We start from the raw sequence: 24,547 nt of genomic DNA, 5'->3' as shown, positions 1-24,547 counted from the left end.
TTAACATTTCAAGATATTGCACTTCAATTTTCAGTTGCTTAATTTCTTCATTTTCACACTCTGGATTGTGATTAATTTCTGAGTTTTCACTTGCTGAACAGCACTCAATTAGTAGTTCACTAATAATTTCGATGTTTTTATTCCTTTTCATACAACTATCATGGAAAATGGAATAGCAGTTTTTGCAAACGCATGCTTTAGCTGGTTTTGCACAACACTTGAATATTTTTGAGTTCGTATTTTCACCCTTATTTGCACAATCGTCACCATCACGATCCGACACATCCGCATCAGTCGCCGCCATATTTATGTGGGTAATAGAGTGGCAGCCACTCCGCTTCTACAGCTGCCACTCCACGCATGAATATTTTATTTTTTTTATACAGCTCCTGAAAGGCCACCCATTCTGGAACCGTCCTGCGAAGGACACAGCTTTTCTGGAGATATACTAGATCCTCCATGTTGCCCACTCGGTATGCATATTCATACTTGTTTGATTCTCCAGTAGGTACCTATAAAGTAAAAATAAAACTTTAATCAAAATTAAAATCATTTAAATATGGTGAAATACACCATGTAACGATATTTCAGTTTTGATTTGATCAAGTATCAATTTTGTGTTCAAATATATTTTTCTAGTTTTCCTCAATGCTTAAATTCAGGATCTGTTTAATTGAAATTTCAATCCGCCGCAACTGTTCGAAACGAGGAAAGAGTTACCGTATGCATTCGATTTCGTTTTTCCATACGGTAAAATAGATTAATTAGCATAAAACTATACTCCATTCACATTTATTTTAGCAGTCGATTGGCCATGAAATAATTTTCTCAAGTTTTTGTAACTAAAATGGAGTAAGGTTGGCACTCATGAAATGTCGTTAATGTCATAACGCCGTTGCCACAACTAATATCAATTTTTATTACGAAAATGCCGAAAGTGAGACAGGGTTTCAGGAAGTGCTATTTAGAATTCAGGTCCGCTCATTCAAATAGTTATACCCTGATATTCTAAAATCCACAATATGTCAGACGGTAGGGAACATATTCAATGTGATTGAATTTATATAACGTTTCATCTGAATCTAAACGACTTATATTTCAGCTGAATATTTCCACAATCAGAAATATTGTCAATGAAGAGGATGACAAAGAATTTCCTTCTATTGGGAGATCCAAAAAAGTGGAGGCATTTGGGAATTTTATGTTAGAGTGAATTAATGCGAAAAGTTTACTACAGGATTTTCGATGAATTTCATCGTAGAATAAGTTCCCGAAACTAACATTTGACTTGTCCTATACATTGTAAATGTTTTGGGGTACCAATAAATACCTAATTATTTTTATTATTATTATTATATCAATGTATTAAGATGAACAGCCACAAATACGCGCCAGTTGTCCTGTTAATTGTTTATTCATGTGAAATTTTTGTTCAAAGGTGAAGTTCATCTTGACTTGAAACTTCCTTTAGACCCGTTTGCACCAAACGCACTTAAGGCGAATTTTGGCGCTGTAACCACAGCTTACTATGGTTATGGTTATGTGTGACGTCATAGTTACTGATGACATTTATTGGAAGGTGTCAAACTAGCAGTTCTGTCTGATTTGTTCGATTAATGGATTTCCAAATAAATTAATAAATTGAGGTTAGAGGAATAAGGAAAGAGAAACCATATCAAAATATGTTTCAACAAGGAGAAGATAAATACTTTTATGGAAAGTACCAAATGATAGAAGGACTTGTTTATCCCTGCGAACATTGGTTTATGTGTCCATATCGATGAACATCTGATAATCTGAATGATATGGAAAGAGACATGGAATATGAATTCAAATTCACACATATCTTTCACCAGTTGGGAACTTAAGGCTGATTCATGCTAGACCGTGTCGGGTCCGGGCCGGGACCCGGACGGGACACGGTAAAATAATTATATGAGCAATTTCAATTGACGCATCCACACTACACCGATTGGGACACGTGCCGTGCCCGTGTTTTCATAGTGGCGATCCATTGCAACGGCCCGGAGTCGGTCCCGGCCCGGCTCCGACACGGTCTAGCATGAATCAGCCTTTAAGCTTCATGTTTCTCAAATAATGAGCAGCAAAAATTTTTATATCAGTAGTGATAGTGGAAATTCAAGGGCCAAGGAGAAGCATTTCAATTTTCTACTCTCTGTAACGACACGAATTGAAAATACCATTGCTTTGTTTAAAGGAAGATCTGTAATATTAAAAGTTATTAGTAACCGTGCCTTTTAAAATACCGTTTTTTTACACTCCTTTATATTTGTGAGTTTGTTATAGATAAAAATGATTTTACATTGAGGATTCATTATTTCACTATCTACACAGATACTTTTCCATTTGATCGTCTAGATACTCATTAATTAATATTTTTACTTGACGTAGTACATGGACCCTATATACTATGTATATATGTATACATCCCAAATAGCTTAGGGTTTTATCAAGTCTATCAAAGCAAAAAATCATCCAAAAGGTCTGAATCCGACCAAGACCTCAGCATACTCAGCATACCTACTTAGTAAATAATAATTCATAAGCTTAAGAATAATCAAAATTATCAAATTCAAATTTCAATTTTGCTTAAAGAGTGAAAACTTAATTAAACGGATTATCTTCCCAGTTCCCTTATTATTTCTTTTCTGTCTGGTACAGAAATTGAATTTCATTTATAAAAATAACGTTATATCGAAGAGGAAGGTTAATCTTCGATTATAGCATCCATCTCTTCAAAACTTTGTGAATCCCACATAACATCAATGGTCCAATATTCCATTTCACTCATTGAAAGGAGATAGACATACATACCTAATCGAATTCTATGGGTTCTAATAGAGTTCAATGACATACCACGCCATTAACCCTACTCAAGAGGAAGGTTACGTGGTTAACTTCGTGTGACGTCATTAAAACCTCATAGTTACATGGTTATCTTCGCCAAAATGTGGTTACCCAAGTAACTACAACCTAACCATAGTTAACCACTAGCGCCAAAATTCGCCTTTAGTGTTAAGTGTTCCTTAAAATGAACCCTTAACTTAAATTACTTTGCACCAACTGTTAAGTGACATTCAAATGGCTAAAGCTAGCCTTAAATTTAAGCACTCCTGTAATGACCACTTAGGTATTTAAGGGCGGGATTCTAACCTAAAATAATTTGTTGAACTCATAAACTGCTGTGGTTGTTTTTCTAATAACGTCAAGTACCTCTTATTTGACAATCCATTTCATTATCAATAATAATGCCAATTCAGCAACAAAAAGTTGCCACTCTTTGATAATAATATAAAAGTTTACTTGACACTGACTGACAGGACAATAAAGTTAGGTTAGTGAAATGACAAAGAACATTTTGAACCGGCCAACCAATGAAAAGGCTTTATTGGACTAGAATGAAGTAGCACCAAAATAAAAAACTGAAATATCACTAGATAGCAAAACTTAAGGGCCCCTTACTTAAGATTCTGTTAAGCCGCTGTCGTGCAACTGGAAATAAAATTAAGCGTCCATTAACTTTAAGCTACACTTAGTTAAGTACTCATTTTAAGAGGAGTTGGTGCAAACGGGCCTTAATTCCTTAATATAAGTATATATTGATGCAAGATGATTTTTGTTGAAGAATTCAACATTCTTGTAATTATTTGTTGATTACTTCGGGAGATACTCAATACCAACCACTGCATCATATGCATTTCATCTTCGGGTTAATATTTTTGAAATCTACAACTGAAGTAACGTATTCAATCTTTTGCCAAAGAAGAAAACGAACATTAACTTTCCTCAAGCTAGTGCCTATTATGATATTATACTGATCTCTTGTATTTTCCATGCAAATAACTGGATTTGGTATGCCTCAATCAGTTTGTATAAACTTACATATTTTCCGAAGAGATTCGACATTGTGATAAAATACGTAATAACAGAAATTTTCACGTAGAACGAGCAACATATCGTTGATTTAAAACCCAAAAATGTTTTAACAAGCGTCATAACCCCACATTTCCGTACTATTCAGAGTGAAATGTGTCAAATTTCCATGGCCAACCGAGTGCTGAAATAAAAGTGAATGGAGTATAGTTAGTCAGTAGATCTACAATATCGATATATATTGTAAAAAATATGCTCTTAAAACCATCCATGACCGTAGTGCAATGTTCATGTTTCGTTCACTCGAAAAAATGCTATAAAATTCATTAGAATCAAAAACCTTGAGGGATGCGAAACGACGCGTCATTGGTCATTTTAAATCGCGAATGCCCAATCGAGTGTTACGCTCATGTCTCACGCCGTTCTCGAGCTATCCCAGTTGGCATCGGCGTTAGTCGAATAACGTGAAGTTAGTGGACCCCGTAAATTCTATGGTTCCTTCTGATTATTTTTTTTTTGAAAAATATCCTTCTTATTTGTTTTTTATTTATAAAAACGATGCAGTTTTACAGACTAGTTATCGGAATGTTGATGAAATACATATAACGATCAGTTAGTTTATCCGCCCAACCTTCGGGCAGCTGACAATCACACTCACCTCATCTATCGTCACTTTTCTCGCCAACTGATCCCCCAAACCCAGCAACAAAATCTGACGCAACATCTTGGCCTGATGATCGGTAGGCGGCGGCAGTTTAGGGTCGACCGTCAAATCGGCCTCCGGGAGGTTAGTGTTGATCTCGTTGGTCAACTGCACCCTCAACTTACGCACCTCGGACAGCGCCTTCTGTCTGATGCCGTTCTCGAAACAAAACGCCTCCAGCTTGCCCTGGGCGTGGGCCACTTCCGCCATGCCGACGCTCGCCAACAGTACCATGTTGTCGCCCAGCAGATACGAATTACCCGTTCCCGCCCATTTCGCCCGCGTAGCCGCCCACCTCTCGGCATCGCTGCGACCGCCTTCGGCTCCCTTCGTCTCGCCCGATCCCTCCAACAGCAGCTGGGGCACCGACAACGCCGCCACCAGCATTATGGTGTAAGGGACGATGTCCTGCTGGAAGCTGAGTGCCAGCATCTTGCCGAACCTGGGTGACAGGGGGAACTTGGACACATGTTTCCCCAGTTTGGTGATCTTGCCTGTGTGTTCATCCAGTAAACCGAGGATCTTGAGCCTAGTTTCGGCGACCTTCATCTGCAGCAGGTCTGGAGCGGTGGGGAAGGGGAAGTTCAAGATGGACGTGATCTTCATGCTTCGCATTCTTAATATAAGATCGTCCAAGGGGGCCCTTCGTATCTCCGGCTCTTCGAAATTCACGAAGGTATCGTTATATACGGCACTGAAAAAAAATGTTTAGGTTAGATGAGAATTCCGGAAATCAACAGTGCTCCTCGATTCCAATTACAAACAGAGAGGCGTGATTACTGGTTAAAAGTCAAATTACCCCCTTTACACCCCCCAGGAATATGCCCTTGGTAATACATTCAGTTCTGATTATTTTATCTTCAAAACTTGAATTACTGAGTCATATACGGAGCGTTTCCAAAGGTGTAGCTTTTTTGTGAAGTATTCAAGATGGCGGGGCTATAACCCCCGGTATCTCGACAAAATTTCATTACATTGAAGTGCGGACTGTGGAAGGCTACTCTGGCATAGGAAAAACGAAACATATTAAACATATGGCTGAACCGACATTGTTTACAATGGTTCGGTACAACCGAGTTTATCCGTTTAATTGCATTAGTTCATTTAAAAAATTGTTGTATAGTGCGATTTGAGGTGAAAACAGTCTTAGACCCGTTTGCACCAAACATGCTGAGTGTTAAGTGTCCCTTAAAATGAACTCTTAACTTAAATTACGTTGGACCAACTGTTAAGTGACATTTAAATGGCTAAAGCTAACCTTAAATTCAAGCGCTCCTGTAATGACCACTTAAATATTTGAGGTTAGGACTCTAACATAGAATAATTTGTTGAACTGGCTGCAGAACTTCCCATTTTTGATGGATTTCGAAAATTGAATGAATTCATTATTGAATATCAAGCCTCTTTTTTTGCCATCAGTCTTTCAATTTACAATTTTGTGTCACAAACTCTTTTCTTCTGTTGAGAAGTTGAGTGCCCTTTGTAGATTACCACCATCATTCATCTTATTCGTATTAACAAGGACAATGAGGACATTTTCTTCACGCTCCTCTTCAACATTAATAAAACAAATTCACACAAGACCTTACAAGAAAAGTGTTGTACTTGTATGAACTAAGGTACCCTTTATTTGACAATCCTTATCATTATAAATAATAATACTAATTCAACAACGAAAAGTTGTTACTCTTTGATAAATAATATAATGATTTACTTGAAACTGACTGACAGTACAATTAAGTTAGTTAATGAAATGACAACGATCATCGGCTATCGGCCAACCAATGAAATAGCTTTATTGGACTAGGATGAAGTTGCACCAAAATAAAAAACAGAAATATCACTAGATATAAAAACTTAAGGGCCCCTTACTTAAGATTATGTTAAGCCACAGTCGTGCATCTAGGAATAATATTAAGCATCCATTAACTTTAAACGTACTCGTTTTAGGGGGTATTGGTGCAAACGGGCCTTAGAAAAATGGGACACATTGATATTATTTCACCCTATTTTCAGGTCGAGTAAGATTATTGTTGGGGTTGGAACAAGATGTTTGTTATGACGATTGTGAATAATTTAGACGATTTTTATTGGTGAGTTCTTGAATTAATATTCTTTTTTCCTACACTTGTATCCGAATTATTTTTTATACGTTTGGTATCGAATTGAGCCATTTCATAAAATCGTTAATTTACAAAATAATGAAAAAATCGGCATCCCATTTTTATTCTGAAACAAAAATCGAACTAGTCAATATTCTAAACGAAACAGTTTGTTCGTAGAGTGGTTTGCAACGGTTGTGAACTGTACAGAACAAGCGCAGTTCCATTTTAGAGTAGCGAAAATCCATTTGCGTTTGCTCTGTACAGTTCACAACCGTTGTGAACCACTCTACGAACAAGCCTCGTTTGGTTGTTGATTCAGTCACCACGCAATAAGTTGTTTTCCGTTGCTTTGCGATAATTCAGATCACAAATAATCTACGGTTGTATTAGGATCTATTTGAGTAGGTAATTATTTTTGAATTATTCCTCATATGTAAGTTTTGGTGAAACGCTTTATTTTGACCAGTTCTACCTTTTGTTTGAAAAAGCCTCACCTTTAAATACACCTGTATACTTTTAGTATTTTTGTTTCATTTGGGGGACTTACGTCCAGTTTCATAATCGACTTAAACGTCACTTTAAGCTTAAAGCTTCTTTTACAGTCATTTTAACGGCCGGTTTCATAATCAAACCTAAAGTCGCTTTAATTTTAAAGCTTCCTTTAACCTTACTAAAAAAGACAGTATAGGAAGCTTTAAACTTAAAGTGACTTTAAATTTTATTATGAAACTGGACGTTAGTAGGGTTGAAGGAAGCTTTAAAATTAAAGGGACTTACGGCCGGTTTCATAATCAAACCTAAAGTCCCTTTAATTTTAAAGCCTCCTTTAACCCTACTAAAAATGACAGTAAAGGAAGCTTTAAGCTTAAAGTGACGTTTAATTTGATTATGAAACTGGACGTTAAGGTTTGATCATGAAACCGGCCGTTAGTTTAATTTAATAACCGCATAATTTCTATGATGTTTCGCTAGACCTAAGAGCTTCTTTCCACAGGTTGAGAACTGGCGCTATCCAAAAGTGAGAAGAATCCCACTTCTGAATGTATTGATGTTGCTTCACCATAATTGTGTCGTATAGTCAAACTTATTTTGAATACACCAGTTGTCAGTCTGTTCAAGTTCAAAATATAGACGAATTTCAATACTCTGAGGACCAGTTTCACAATATATGGTTAACCCAAAGTTATGTAGTGACCACTGGTTAAATTAAAAATTTTGCTTCACAATGTGTGGTTTACCGTTTGACCTAAAGTTAATTTGTGGTTGACTTAACCCCGAAAATTTTATGAGTTAACTAAGAGTTAACTGGACATAGAATGTTCGTGGCGTTTGCTTTTCTGAATAGATAACATTTTTTGAGTTCTGTGAAAGACAATTCAGCGTTTCTTAGAGATTACTGATTAGGACGCGTTTCGCATGTATTGGTTGTTGGAAAATTGAAATTTTAATTTTCGATATTTCAGAGTTATAATATAAAAAAAAAAATTTTTGAGTAATATATGCTTAGAATAATAACTGAATATCAACTAATGTGTTAAAATGTTCGTACCAACACCATAGCATTTATATAGAAAAATAAAAGCCAACTCTCAAGAGGTACACAGTTTCAGAACTTCCATTGTGAAGAGCTAAAACAGCATCTTCAAAATGGTTGTACAGAAACTTATTATATACCACAGGTGTAACGCTAAGTAGGCCTCAGAATGGCATTTACTCTGCTGACTCCATGTGGAAATAGATATTTAAATTTTTATTCCAATCACCAAATAAGTGTCAAAAGAGGTATCATTAAAACACTTTATGATAGAGCTAATTTAATTTCCTCTACACCCGAAATTAGAAATAATGAAGTTGACTTCATTAAACATTTTCTTAGGGATAATCAATACCCAAAAAATTTTATTGAAAAAACAATATTAAATTTAGAGAGAAAAATGACTAACCAAAATCGTAATAATGATCAGGAACAACCAACAAACCGTCAAGAACAACCAAATTTGTTGAATGTAATTCCTTATGTTAATGGCCTTTCAGAAAAAATAAGAAGAATCGGTTCGAAGTTCAACATACGAACTGTTTTTAAAACGCAAAATGATTTAAGATCTATATTAACAAAAACTAAACCTTTGAACGAAAAACAAAAATAAAAAAAATGTATTTACAACATACCCTGTATTTGTGGTAAAACTTATACAGGTGAAACGTCCAGACCTCTAGAAATAAGAAAACGCGAACATAAAAATAATTTTAAAAATAGAGAAATTAATCGATCGCAAATCGCAGATCACATTTGTTCTAATACGGGAGACCACATGATGGATTGGGACAACACTAAAATTTTAATGACAGAACCAGACCATTTTAAACGAAAAATTAAAGAGTCTACGTGTATTCTATTAGATCAGGATAATAATTTGGCAAATTGTTCGGTAGGAATAGATCATATTTGGATCAACTTACTAAAGAAGGAACTGTCATCCGGTAATTTCAAAATTAAATGAATCAACGTTTCTGTGCAGTCTCTGTTTCTGTGTGTTGACAATTAATGTCAGACAAAAAGCGACAATTCCAGAAGATTTTCAAAAGTAGATTTTTTCGTCTGATGAAGGAGTCTGATATAGACTCCGAAACGTTACAAAGAATTATAATTTCAACGTTATTTATTTTGAGTTCATTGTCAGGCAACAAATTTTTCTAGTTAATTTGCTCCTGACAAATTAGTGCAAGAATTTACGCAGGAGCAAATCTTTGATTTCATTTTTAATTGATTTTGTTTCAGAGATTGGGAGTGAAAACCCTAAAAAGTTTATGAAGAGATGCAAAATCCTCCCAAAATAAATTTCAATCGATATCTGAAATAGTCAATGTTTCGCGGTTTCGATAATACAAAAAAAAACATTATTTCCTGTAAGACAATTTGCTTAGAATAATTGAATATCAACTATAGTGTCAACATGTTCGTACCAACACCATGGCATTCCTATAAAAAAATGAAAGCCAACTCTCAGAGGTACACAGTTTCTGAACTTCCAATGGAGAAGAGCTAAAACAGCATCTTCAGAATGGTTGTACAGACACTTATTATATACCACAGGTGTAACGCTAAGTAGGCCTCAGAATGGCATTTACTCTGCTGACTCCATGTGGAAAATTGAAATATTCAAGGTTTAACGGTTTCAATAAAGAAATATAATTGGGAGTAATTCAGTTTCATGATCAATTTAAATGTACCTTAATTTGTTGAAAGCTTGTTTCACAGAAATACGAAAGAAATGTCAGTAGGTAATAACCCAAAAGTAGATCTATCGTACACAAAAAACATTACCAACCCTCACAAAAAAAATTTAACCGATAGTCAAATAACCATTACTCATTTTATTGTTGTGAAACGAGCAGCTTTTTAAACCTTAGGTTAACTCACAGGTAGTGGTTAACAATCCACCACTGGTTACCAATGATTGTAAAACTGGGCCTGAGAGACTTCACCTCACTCTCACTGGTTGCGAGTTGATCAAGTCCTTCAAATGAACCAAAAACCACGAAGGAATATAAAATTATTCAATAATGAAAATGTTAAGCATCTGCGACTCCCCATTAGAGTTCACTGATTATAAATGAATGAAGATTACATGGCAAGTGTGAGCGAGTTATTGATAGAACAATTTAAATTTTCCTTGAATGAAACGGCACGGAATGTACGAATCCTAACTCAATGCTACCAGGGACTTGAACAATCTTATCAAGGATAACAGGTTCCAACTAAACATTGATCTCGCGACTTGGGACAACCCTCCATTTGTAATTACTCGAGTTCTACTCACCTGGAATAGAGTCTGTAGCAGTGCCCCGGTCCGGTTCTGCCTGCTCTCCCAGCCCTTTGATCGGCCGAGGCTTTGCTTGTCCAGCAAATCCTAAAAGTGGACACGCCGGTCACCTTATCGTATAATTTGGCTTTCGTTTTCCCGGTATCCACCACGTATTTTATACCCGGAATTGTTAAACTTGTCTCGGCCACGTTGGTGCTCACCACGCATAACCTGCATCCCGAAGGAACCGGTTGGAATATCCTGTTCTGCTTGTGAACCGGCAACATGGAGAAGAGAGGCAACACCCACAAAGGCTGTCCGTGGCAAGCGGTCTCGTCCGCATGCGCGTCTTCCTCAGACTCCACGTCGGAGGCGTCTTCTTCGTCTGAGATCACTTCGGCATCACGCGGAAGGCTATAATCGTCCAAATTGATACGTGGCAAGATTATTTTGTTCTTTTTATTCTTTCCCTGTAACAATAACAACAATGGTAATTCAACATCACTACTTTATAAAAAAAGGAAAAAGGTAAATCACAAATGAGGGGTTCAGAGCTGAAGTGAATCAAGTCCATGCAGCCTAGTTTTGAGATGAATGGCTTAAAAGTTGTTTATCACCAATTAATTCAAAAGTGACTTCTTTTGGACCGAGCTGCGTCCAGGCAAAGTAGCCAATTTTTCGAATTTCAAAGATATTTTTTAATATCGAATTATTCGAAAACGACAAAATATGAGGAATACTTTTATTTTCCAATAGTGTCAAACATTCCTAAGTAAGATTCCAACTTACTTTTAAGAGTTGGGTTCTTCGAATTTCCGATATTTTTACGCAATTTCTATTGAATTCCTAATGCGCAATATTCAGATGAACATTAACAAAATTTAACATCTGCAATTTTTATCATTACATGTCGATTCGAATCTCACCTTTTTCTTTTTACCATCCCAGATATCTTCCTCATCTTCTTGATCCTCTTCTTTTAGTTCCGCCTTTTTCTTGGACTCTACATAGGGGAACTTTTTCTTCAATTTAGTCACCAATTGATGAACTTCCTGTTGTCCTGTTACAAATATCAGAATCCCACCTTCAGGCAGGGTGGAATGGATTTTCACAGTTTTCTTGAATGCCTCTTTCATATAATCATCATCGGTTCTTCTGTTGAAATGGACTGTGACCGGAAACTGACGGCTTTCTACGTTGATTACAGGAGGGAGAGTCTTGAAGAGTCTCCTGTTGTTAGTGAAGTCTTGTAAGCGTAATGTGGCCGACATGATAATGAGCTTCAACGGTATATTTCTCTTTTCGCGTAGTTTGATAATCCAAGCCAGAAGACCTAAAGAGCAAACAAGCATATTTTTATTAATCCAAACAAATCAATGGACCATTAGAATTACGTCCAGTGTTAAATTAAATTTGAAGTCATTTTAAGCTTAAAGCTTCTTTTAGTGTCATTTTTAGTAGCAAGCTTTAAAATTAAAGGGACTGCATGTCTGATTATGAAACCGGCCGTTATAACTTTACCAAGGCAATGAAGTATGGCGGACAGATCAGCTCAGCAAACACAAATTACTAGAATTCTGTTTCAGATACTTTCACAAAACTAGGTTATTTCCAAAGATTGTGTTGCCAGCTCTTTGCTAGATTGCCAAAGAAAGTTTCACAGCTGCCGTCAAAGATAGACTAACACCACCGACGACGACATTGAGAATCATTGGCTCCGCTTCAAATCATCTCTTACAAATACAGCGAAAGAGATATTGGGCACAGAACGCTCCCGAAAATCCCCAGACTGGTTCGCCGACAGCGAAACTCATATCCCATCCCTTTTGGAGGCAAAATACAAAGCGATGAAAACAGAAATTAACAAGCCTGGCGATGATGCAGCCAAAAAAGTCTTAAAAACATAAAACGCGAGGATAGCTGGTGGAAAGAAAAAGCTAGAGAAATACAAGCTTACGCCGATAACCATGACAACAGGCGTTTTTTCGAAGCTATTCAAACTGTTTATGGTCCAAGCAGAAAAGCTAACTTTCCTATAAGAGATGCTCATGGAACTATCCTAACTGATGATAGAAAAATCCTCGAAAGATGAAAGGAGCATTACCGTTACCTCCGATATGAAAAGGCCTGGGCGCTGTCGTGTGACGTCAGCATAGCGAGGCCTAAGACGTGGAACGTTTTTGGCGCGGCATTCACGTCTATTGTCCAATTTTTTCGGTTTTCTGGGATGTTTATCATTCGGAAATTATTGTCAATAATTCTGCAATGGAAGGGCTTTCTGATTAAAGAGGGTGCAATTCGTTCTTTGTCTCCCATTCGATTTTATTATGGGAAAACGAAGTTTCAAAACAAAAACCATTTTCTTATCAGTCTAAAGAATACTGCGAAAAAAACGACAAGAATTTCATCATACAGTATCTGAGAAAAAAACATAGGTAAATGACAAAACTCATTGGAAACAAAAATTCGAATGTAATCAAGCTAAAAAATTTTTCAATTTCCTGCTGTTATAGGTTTTACTTGAAGAGTCCTTTGTCTTTCCGCAATAATTTTTTAATAGTGTGTTGGTGGTTCAGGTTATCACTATATTAGCAATGCGTTCACCAGTATGGATTTCACACTTATTATCCGGCAAAAGTTCGTGTTCAAAAAAGAATTTTAAAATGAATTGCGTTAAACATGCACGCTTATTATGAAGGTTCAGGAATGTTTCTTCAAATTCGAGAAGAATTTTGTTGAATATTATATAGGCATATAAAACTATTTGAACAAAAGAATCTTTTGGATAGAGCAATTTTCCTCGCCTCAAATTTTTTAAAAGGGTTTAATTATCTTCGACAACTAACTCGTCATTATAAATTTAATCTAACCGATAAGGTCTCACCACCTTTCGAGTCCGTTGCTGAAGAAAACTTGACTATGTTTTCTTCTGAAAAATGCAACTCACAGAATCTGCTATGTACAGATGGGTTGAAATTTTTTCTAGGAATAGCAAGCATCCACTTGCTACACATTTTGGGGTCTGTAGGAAAACGGAATGCATGCACTTTCGGTCCATTTTTGTAGTTTCCTCTACAACCAGAAGTACGGCATTATAAATTATGTCCTAATATCACTCACAACACAAATAGTATTGAAGAGTACTTTTCACTATTCATTAACTGAATTATTCGAAAAAGATTTAAACTTTCACCGTTACGCGCAATTCAGACTCGGCAAACTGAGTTGTCTATGAACGGCAGGCGGCAGGCCATTTTTGGCGGGTTCTTGCATAGACCATAGACGCTCTCACGTGATTTTCGCGTTCGAAGCTTTGATTCGTCGATTCGCGATCCGCGTAAGGTGCGAGGGTTAAACGTTAGACCTCGCAGTGCTGACCTCACAGCGCTATACGTCACAAGCACCGAGGCCTTTTCTTCTCGGAGGTAACGGCATTACTCACAGGTCTTGAATCAAAATAACGACTCGGATTTATCCATTTTAGACCAGCTCCCTGCGTATAGTCCGATAGCATCGCTTGATGACGAAATCTCAATGTCGGAAATCATAAGTGCGATGAAAAATATGAAAAATGATAAGTCACCTGGTCTAGAAGGCGTTCCAGCGGAGATATTCAAAGCCCTGGATGAAGACATCGTTAATGATCTCCTAACACTATTCCGTAAGATCTGGGAACGAGGAGATGTGCCACAAGACTTCAGAGACGCTTTAGTTACCAACCTCTACAAGAACAAAGGCGATACGTCAAATTGCAATCACAGGGGCATATCGTTGCTTAGTGTGGCCGGTAAAATTCTCTCGAAGATTATGGCTAATCGTCTGATTCCACTTTTAGAAAAGCTTTTACCAAATCGAGTGCGGCTTTCGACCAAATCGAGGTACGGTGGACCTTATTTTCACACTGCGACAGCTGCAAGAGAAGGCCCGTGAACTACAATCAAGGATTTATACAGCCTACATCGATTTAAGTAAGGCTTTCGACTCGGTGACTCGAAGAGCGCTATGGAAAATCATGGGACGCCTTGGAGTACCCGAAAAATTCTTAGCAGTGTGTAAAAGCCTTCTTACCAACAACACCGCTAGAATACAGCATAATGGCTCTACAACCGAGCATTTCTCAACAAACTCTGGAATAAAACAAGGCTGCGTGTTAGCGCCTTTACTGTTCAATATTTTCGCCATAGCTGTCTCGATAATTGCTGACATGAGTATGTCTGTAAGAGGTGTTGAAATAAGATTCAGATTTGATGGAAGCCTATTTAACCTGAAGCGCCTCAGAGCAAAAACCCGTTCAAAGGTTATCACGGAAATTCAATATGCAGACGACTGCGCACTTATCGCTAGCAGCCCAGAGGATCTACAGATAATGCTGGACACCTATAAACATATATACGAAGCTTTAGGCCTTAGACTCAATATCGACAAAACCAAAATCCTGGTCCCCCAGAAAGCCTTCAAACACATATCAGCCTGGAGAATGAAACCCTAGAACAGGTCGAGCAGTTCAAATACTTGGGAAGCTTCATAAATACTAGGGCTAACCTAGATACGGAAATACACAACTGTATCAATTCGCCATCACGGGCATTCTGGAAGCTAAAGGTCAGAATGTTTCAAAATCACGACCTCAATCTGAAGACCAAGACAGCTGTTTACAAGGCAGTGGTCCTCCCAACGCTTCTTTACGGAAGCGAAAGCTGGACGCCCTACAGGCGACATATTAAACAGCTTGAAAAAACGCAACAACGTCATCTGAGACAGATAATTCACATCAGATGGTTCCACAAAGTTTCGAATGCAGAAGTCTTGTTACGCGCGAGTTCTACAACAATTGAGACTCAAGTAAAGAGGGCCCGACTCAGATGGAGCGTCCACATTCTGAGGATGCAAGACACAAGACTCCCCAAAATAGCCCTGTATGGCGAATTGGCCCGGAAACAAGGAGGCCAGTATAAGCGGTTTGAGGATACACTACAACAATCCCTAAAATCAATTAATGCCAATCATAACTGGGAACAACTAGCGTTAGACATGTCACAGTGAAGATTTAAGGTGCACAGTTATAATGGAAACTCGAGAAGAATTCAGCGGCGGCCAGATCTGGTTTGTGACTACCGATGCCCGGAGTGTGGAAGGATCTGTAGGTCACGGTTGGGTCTCTTCAGTCACAGGAGGGCACACAGTCGCAATTAGCCCCAAGAAATTATAAGTCTGTTCTTTTTTTATGTCTTTTTGTAGATTAATTCCCGGTAACAGGATACAGCAATGAATGGATGAATGGATACCATCATGAGGGTGATCGTTTTATTTTATCTTTCCAAAAATAAGCTGCTGCGACAAATGTGCAACAAGATGGCAACTTTCCTGTCACGCCATATTTCACATAAAAAGAATCAATTTTAGATTCATCATGGAATTATATATTCTAAGCAATGCACTGCTTTAAACTTTTTTCACAGCGAGACACTAACTTGCTGATATCGTGACACATCTTGTACAGATGAAACTGAAAACTGTTTTGATAGGTTTTGCTTGAGAAATTAATGGAATCAAAGTCTTAGTATCCGATATCAAGTGGGTGTTAATAAATCTTCTTTTTGATCTATCACCTGAATCGGCGGGATTCGCTCTACATTACAATGAATAATCCCAGAATACTTCATTAAACACTAGAAAATGTAAAAAAGACAAATTCAAACAAAACCAGAACAATTACAAATCTCTCAATCCTTTCAAATTATTTTCAGGTTTGAAATTATTCCCTTCAATTAACAGTATATAGAAAAAGATTAATGATTTTGTTATCAGTTTCAGTTTTCAGTGTTCCCTTGATGAAATATTGCATATTCTTTAGGTAATATTCTTCTTTTTTCTGCCAGAAACATTCGAGAATCTTGACAACTGAATGCCACAAACAGAAGAAAATCACAACTTCCAGATCTTGATGAATTTTTATAAATGAAAAATCGTAATTGATTTTGAAACCATCAAAAATACTTACCAACCAACAAATCTGTGTACAGAGATCTCTCATGAGCTTCATCCAAGATGATAACACTGTATTTATTTAGCAAAAAATCACTCTGAAGCTCTTTCAACAAAACACCATCTGTCATGAACTTGATTTTGGTATCTTCTGTTACATTACCCTGAAATCTGATCAGGAAAGATACTTCTCTAGAGCTCAAGCTCATCTCTTTTGCAACCCTCTCCGACATGGAGATAGCTGCAATCCTCCTTGGTTCAGTTATACCAATCTGCCTCTCTAAGGCATAACCAGCTTCATAAAGAAACTGAGGTAATTGTGTTGTTTTACCACTTCCAGTTTCACCAGATATTATAACAATTGGATTTGAATTGATCACCTCCATTATGTGCTGTTCTTCTCCCAAAATAGGAAGTTTCATCCTTTGCTCTTGTATTTTAGGGTCCCTGATCACATCAACATACACTGCAGGTTTTCTCTCCTTTTTCACTGATATAATTTTTGGAATTTCACCAACAATCTCTACATCATCATCTTTTTTTTCATTGATATCTGATTTAGAACCAGAGGCATTCTCTTTTATTTCTTGGACTTCTTCTTCTTGCAAGGGACTTTCAATAATTTCATCTTTAACTTCAACTTCATCGTCACTTGACTCGGTATCCTCATCGCTTGGTTCATTATCAGATAGACCTAGATGACTTGGATCATATTTTTTTTTTACAATAGGATCTTGTTTAATTGGAGTATCTAATTTAACAAGGTTATTGGCATTCTCAACAATGTTTTCTTCTTCGTTATGGGTTTTTCGCTTTTTGGGGGGAGCATTTATATTTTTTTCTTCCAAAAATATACGCTTGAGTCCTTTGGTTTGTATGGATGACAATGATACCAGCTGATCTTGTTCTTCCTTAGGCAACCGATATTTCTCTAGTTCTTCCAGGATATTTTTTCGCTAAAATATAAATGATACTCATGAAAAACAATCTGGAATTGAATCCTTCATTACCCAAGCAAAATTATGTAGTATACAGTATACTACTATTTATACATCTATAACAATATTTGAAATAGGTAAAATTTGTAAGTTAGTGAGTTTGTAGGAAGAAATCTCTGGAACTACTGAACCGATTTTGAAATAGAATTCAATAATAGAAAACTACATTTTCCGTAAGTGACATTGGCTATATTTGATCGTTTTCAAAAATATACTTTTCATAGTGAAATAACAATATATATCAAAGAACTCAGATAAAACGGTCTTTTTCGTTGCTCAATCGGCATGCGCTTAAACGTTTGATATACAGGGTTAGGAAAAATTACCAGAGTTTTGATGACTTCAAAATATATAGGGTTTATAAAAAATATCTTGTACACAAGTTGTAGGGCTGTTAAAAATCTACAAAATTGTGATAAACTGAAATATACAGGCTCGCCCACCAAGTTGTGAGGATTTGATAGTTTTTTTTTAATGGAATACCCTATATATTATTATGTACTTATTTTGATTGTCAAAATCTTTTATTAACCGTATATAAATAAATTTATCATTTTCCTAGGAATCGGCTTTTCAAGAGTACGAGAAAAACAAGGGACATTGTTCAAAATACATTTTTGCCATAATTTGTATCGTTGTCAGTTTCACTAACTCAGTTAGTGAAAAAGGGCCATTTTCGACCCTTAGTGAAAAATAGGCCCATTTTCGACCTTTATTGAAATATGGAGCCATTTTGCGATGATTTCTTAAATTCTTCTTATTGTTTCTTGAAACTCATTTTGTGTTTAGTACCGGTAGATTCGGGTGACTTGGGACTGTAACTTGGGAAAATTACCCCCCTTGCAGATTTCTCTGTTTCTTACCATTTATGAGTGAAGGGACAAACTTATAAGATTGTGTAGCGTCTTTTCGGTTAGTTTACAATAAATTCCTGTTGAGCTTGCCGTGACCGTTTATATTGATATGAAAAATTAACGAATTCAGGAGAGTAAAAGCGCGCTTTTTTATGGCCCTTATACTTTCTAGTGTCCTGTACATGTGTAATTTTTTTTCTGGATACGTGGGATATTGGGATATCAGATAATGTCATGAAACAAGGTTGTTTACAAATCAAACGACAACAAGGAATAGATACAAGGTGCGCATTGGCAGCAGGAAATTTGCCGATTTTTCGCAGGATATTATTATTTACGTTATTTCCACAAAGAAATCACCAAAGAATGAAAGAAATCAAAGTTCCCTTGTTTTGTTTAGTTTTTTACATTTGAGTTGCAATATATTTACTTTCGCTGTAATAGGGGTTTATAATAGATCCCAATATTGGATATTTTTTGAAGATAAGAAGGTACTTTATTTGATTGATGCCTTTTTGATTCTTCGGAGTAACTAAGGGTAGATTTGAAGAATGAGTAACTATCTTCACAATATATATTTTTTATCTATTGAATTGATGTGGCCGATACTTGATGAAATCCATAATTGAACTTGAAACAGATTATAAAATAATGAGTGTTAAACCACCATTAGTCTAAATCTCATTCTGTGAAAATCGTATAATCTGTTTTTAAGTCCATATATTTCTTATAAATTTTTTTTAGACAATAGAATGTCAAGAAACATTCCTGAAATGAATGATTTCCTTGCTGAAGACTCAAGTTTTTCACAGGTTTCAATACAATTCACTTCTATTTATTATCAATTGCATTATCAGTTTGAAACTCAGAAACCTTTCGCTATTAATTGCCCAAAAGTACTGTAACAGAGTCGAGTACATAACATTTTTGTATTTTCTTACTTTCAACTGTATAATCACATTTCAAATTCAATAATGAGGATTTTTGTACTGGTTTCGAAGATATATACAAGGTAAACCATAAATGAATACAATAGTATAACAGTTTATATTTCAGGATTAGTTAAAATTTGGAGTAAAAAATTAAAAAACCTTCTGAAAATCCATTTTGGTTACAAATATGCATAATAATATGTCTTTAAAGAGAAGTGAAGTTTACTGATTAGTATTATCATAGTATTATTATAATAATAAAAAGATTATAGGCATAGTATTCAAAGAAAAGAAGATAAATCTATTTGAAATCCATCATGTTGACAGTCTTATTGTGGACACCTTGTATGCTGAAGATGTTTCATTAAAACTCGTAACGATACTTAGTAGATCCTTCTTTTAACCAATATAAATTAGTTACCTACTGCTAAATTGTGATAAGTATACAAATATTTGCTGGATGTTCTTGAGAATTGGAGAACGTAACTGAGTATAGAATTTTTTTGAAATAATCCAGTGATTATTACTCAGGATCAGTATTCAATTATGAATTGAAAGTAGGTAAAAGCAGGTATCTCAGTGATGGTTAGATTTTTGGCACACCAAGTGAGTGGAGTATAAATATAAACTTTACTAGCAATTTTTTTTCTCTACCCATTATTTTCCGCAATCACAATAGATTGTTCAGGTGGGCGAAAGAAATATAGTATTTCTATCGGATAGCTGAACTTCCAGCTGTAAAACCAAATGTTCGTGTCCAGCATACATAAATTTTTTCTTTTGCTGCTCTTCGAGACAGCAGCTTAATTGAAACCGAATAGAGACCGATTTCTAAAAATACGCAGTAATGAAATAAAATAGCTAATTTGTCAATTTTGATCGCGACGATCACATTACCTAATGACTTAACAATATTAATTTTCAACTGTTTGAGTACTCACATTCTCCTTTTTCGTTTTCTTGTCCACAATTTTCTCAAGAAGCTTTCGCTGTTTTTTCGACAGTATTCTCACAGTCTCTATTTTCTGCCTCTTGGTTTTCGTATTCCTCTTTTTCGATGGTAATACCAACTGATTAGCATCATCATAATGTTCGGAACCTTCTATCTCTACTTTCAACTGAAAAAATTAGAATTTCAATCAGTCACAACGCTTGGACTTCACATTATACTCGAAATGAGCAAAAGAAACCAAATTATTCACCTTTTTCGTTTCCGAATCATCTATAACTGTGCTTTTCACCTCCCTAGATTTCCAGTTGAATCTTTTTTTCAGCATTTTGATACTGATAGTTGAACTGGAAGTATTTCACTGAACGTAAGCTGAGGGTACTTGAAAGAAATGAAATATTATATTTCATTTAAAACACGTGGGAACATGAAGTTTGAAATAATTTGAGGCATAGAGAAAGAAGACCTTCCTTTGTCTATGATTTGAGGTTATAGGCCTTACAAAAGAGGTTAATCTTAACCATAGAGAATCTTAACCAAAGAGGATCACAGACAAAATTTTTCTCCTCCTTCTTTTCTCTTTCCTGACTTCAACCCGTTGGTGGCAGAACCAACTTCAACAGGATGTCCAGCAGAGATTTACAACCAGTTAGTCTTCTTCTATTAGTTCTATTCACTTGTTTACCGTCGCGAGGTCAGTCAGGTATAACTACAAAGAAGAACAGAGGGAAGGTAATGGTTTAATGGTTATAATAATATGTGTTGATTGATCTCATCTCATTCTCATGGATCTCCTGCCACCATTTCCAAGCTGAGGTGCATTTACTGCTTCTTTTTTGGACCGTTTGATGCATCTCGCTCGAGAACCGACCAAACGACGTAGGTATTCATTTTGGTTGGGGCCGTTGGGGCGTGAAGCACCTAGGCAGCTCGCTCATCAGATTATATTTTGCCCTAACTTTACCTACTGCCATGTTACGCCACTGCTAATGTTACCAGCAAAGATTATAATCTTTGGATACCAGTTCTGTCAGTTGAGCTTGACATTAGCCGTCATCACCTTTCTGATGAATTGCTGAATTGCGCCTCCTTCGCCTAAATTATGGAGGGTATCCTCCATAGCCTAAATCGAAACATGTCAATTGTCACAAGAAGTAGTAATACCAACACAAATTTCAACCAATCAGCAATCGAGGTTATGAAAATCTTTTTTTCTCTTTAACAGTAAACTCTAGAAAGCTCGGTAGAATTTCATGATTATATTTGATCATTGCGGAAAGAATGAAGTAGGTTTCGTTAGGAAGCAATCATTCCCCGTTGGTAGACCTTTAAGACCTTTTTCTAGGTTGGCCAACATGTAGGGAACTCCTCCATTGGCGACCTTCCTTTGTTTGCTGTATATACCTCTCCTAATATACGTTTTTATAGGCTTTCCAAACAACGATAGATGCTATGTTTGATGAGGCCGGCAGACACGCGAAATCCGTAATTATTAAGGACATAAACGCAAAATCGCCATTATGGGGGTCTTGCAGGGCCGACCCTAGGGGGCAATATGTCGAGACATGGCTCTCTCAGATGGGATGGACATCATGCAGTAATGGTTTCAACATGGATTTAGAAAAGGTAGATCAACCGCAACGGCAATTCTTTGAGTTGGTGGATATTGTAAAGGAGTGCAAGAAGAAGTGATGCGCGATGATGACGATTGATGTGCAAAATACTTTCAACACGGTGAGGTGGAAAAATATAGTGCAGTCCCTGAAAGAGATGGACATAAGCGACTACATAGGCTGTGGTCCGTATATACACTTTGGTTACTTCTGGTTAGTGAGTGGGCGGTCCGTATATGTCGAATTCCTGACAATTTGGTTCAATATCAGTCACCAGAGTAACCGCTCTGGTAACTTGCGGTTACCAAATGTGTATATACGGACCATACGCATAGTGAAATGGGTCGAAGGATATTTCAAGGACAGGTATATCCAGATGAGAACAGTTCGTCATTAGTGTTGGATGGGAATGTCTCATGGTTCGGTGGCGGGACCTACCTTGTAAAATGTGGGGTATGATGGAGTGCTCAGACTTCAGCATGGATTCGGGATCTTGCGCGGATTACCTCTCCCTGATCATAGAGGCTGAGAGCACAAAAAAAAATGATGAAGAGTTCGAAGTCGATCAGCAAATAATATGATTTTTTCACCAAATTCTTGACATGAGAAACTCAAGTTGCACCTTTTTGAGAAGGAAATATAAGTGCTGAAAGAGGGATTATGCTACATCTCTGAAAGGATCACTAGATATGCACAAATGTTGTCACACGAGTTACGTGTCATTTATGTGAGCATGTCAAAAGATGCTTTCTTTTTGATGCTTCATGCACCGGCACAGATTATGGAGCAGATCCGGGCTTCTCGCCCCTGAACTGTGTCCAAATAAAACGGTTATTGGTGTCACATAACAACCTATATTTAGAAAATAAATGCCAGAGAAGTGATGATATCGAGTTTGTATGATTTTACTTTTATTTATTTAATTAGTATGACGGGTGAAAACAATGCAATTTTGTAAAAATCACCAATAAATCTCTCTCATCTCGACCTTGCACTTTTTGCACCCCTCTCTCTGCACAACATCGATGTTGTACCCAGATTTCAAGGGGATGCCGAAAACTTTTTTTGCCACCGCAGCGTTAATTTATTGTGAACGAATAGGAATAATTAGAGAGACTATCTCCGTTTCTGTTTGAGCTAGGATGCTGAAATGGAAACATTATACGGACACTTTTTCGATAGCAATCAACATTTTTTTACCGTTTCAGAAATATATCATACATCGCACTCAGTCTTTCTAAATCATTTCAAACTACTGTTTTCATAAGAAAAAATACATCTTCATGTTATAGCAAATATATACCTGTTGGAAAAAATCATAGTACACCACTGGATTGCTGTCGAAAAAGTGTCTGTATAATGTTTTCATTCCAGCATCCTAGCTCAAACAGAAACGGAAATAATGACCAAAGTTGAAATTTTAATTTTGGCCTATAACTCGAAAACAAAAGAAGCTAGAGTAGGATGACCAGACGTCCGTCAATCGTCAAAGAAGTCCGTCACTAATTATAATATATAATTATAATTAATTCAGTATTTTTCTCAAGATTATTTGAGATGGATAATAAAAAAAGAAAGTTTCTTTTTTGAAATTTCAATAGAATTACCATTCCTTAAAAAAACAAAACTTGATTCTGGAGTTCAATGTACGAAGGGTCAATTCAGCATTGTATTTGGAGAAAGAAGGTATATTATACGTCATCACTATACGGGGTAGAAAACTGAGTATCGCTGGAAGCATATACAGGGTGAGTCTTTGACTCGTACAAATATTTTACAGTAGATTCTTGAGATCGAAGGAAACACTTTTTTCCTTCATCAATTTTTCCAAATAGGCTCGGTTTAAAAGATAGAGGTTGCTGAAAAACATAAAAAATATGTTATTTTCAGATCTCCCAAACGGTTTTATCGAATGAAATGAATTTCGGAATATAGTTTTCGAGTAAGTTGGCGTTCATGAATAAAAAATATCTGTGAATTTCGAAAAATTAGGTACTTTGATCGCATGCAATTCGTTTAAAATCTATATCTTTTCATCAGGGCTAAATCGGACAAAAATGGTTGTCGACAAAATATTTTCTTTCGACCTCAATAATCTACTGAAAATTTTTTTTACGATTCGAAGACTCGCCCTGTATACAAATATACAGGGTGTGGCGTAATGAATGGATAATATGGAGCCTGCAGGTAGAGGACTCTATGGCGGTTCAGAAAAATATATTTTACGTTCAGTAAAAGTGCCTTGGTTTTCGAGATATTCGAGATTTTCGAAAATTCAAGAAAATCACACCCTTCGCTACTCTTTTTGCAGGCAAGACTCCAAATGGAGGAATTTTTTCAAACTGTTTTTTGGATAGTATTCCTGGATAGATGCGCTATCGAATGTAAATTATTATTTTTGAGGCGCGTGAATAGTTTTTCATAAATAAAAGAATTAACTCAAACTTTCCGTTTTGCTAATTTTTTTTCCTAAGTTCAACCCAGCGTGGTGTGAAAACTAATATGGCTACCGGAGTGCCAAAGCAAGAGAAAACATGCCTGTTTCACTGAGATTCTGAAATGGTATAACTCACTCTATTTTCAGCATCAAATACAAAATAAATTTCTATTACAATGAGTCAAGGCAGAATTTGACGTAAGACTTTTTCTGTAATTTTTAGCAACTGAAATGAGACTTGCAAGCAGAATGAAGCAATTATTCATAAGAA

General features: G+C 36.4%; 1 protein-coding gene across 1 annotated transcript; it reads right to left on the bottom strand.

Annotated features, from left to right (window-relative positions):
- On the bottom strand, positions 1-20,641 carry LOC123320365 (probable ATP-dependent RNA helicase kurz). Its single transcript, XM_044907662.1, has 7 exons — positions 20,480-20,641; positions 20,219-20,395; positions 16,510-17,449; positions 11,435-11,841; positions 10,524-10,978; positions 4,553-5,291; positions 1-512 (listed from the first exon to the last, which is right to left on the bottom strand). Exons 1-7 carry the CDS (start codon positions 20,552-20,554, stop codon positions 291-293), a joined length of 3,015 nt encoding a protein of 1,004 aa, XP_044763597.1. The 5' UTR covers positions 20,555-20,641; the 3' UTR covers positions 1-290.
- Between the last annotated feature and the right edge of the window lie 3,906 nt (positions 20,642-24,547).

This window comes from Coccinella septempunctata, chromosome 9 (genome assembly GCF_907165205.1).
Source record: "Coccinella septempunctata chromosome 9, icCocSept1.1, whole genome shotgun sequence".
NCBI classification, from domain to species: Eukaryota; Metazoa; Arthropoda; class Insecta; order Coleoptera; family Coccinellidae; genus Coccinella; species Coccinella septempunctata.
The sequence above is the reverse complement of the archived record's forward strand: the minus strand, read 5'-3'. Positions and strand labels throughout refer to the sequence as shown.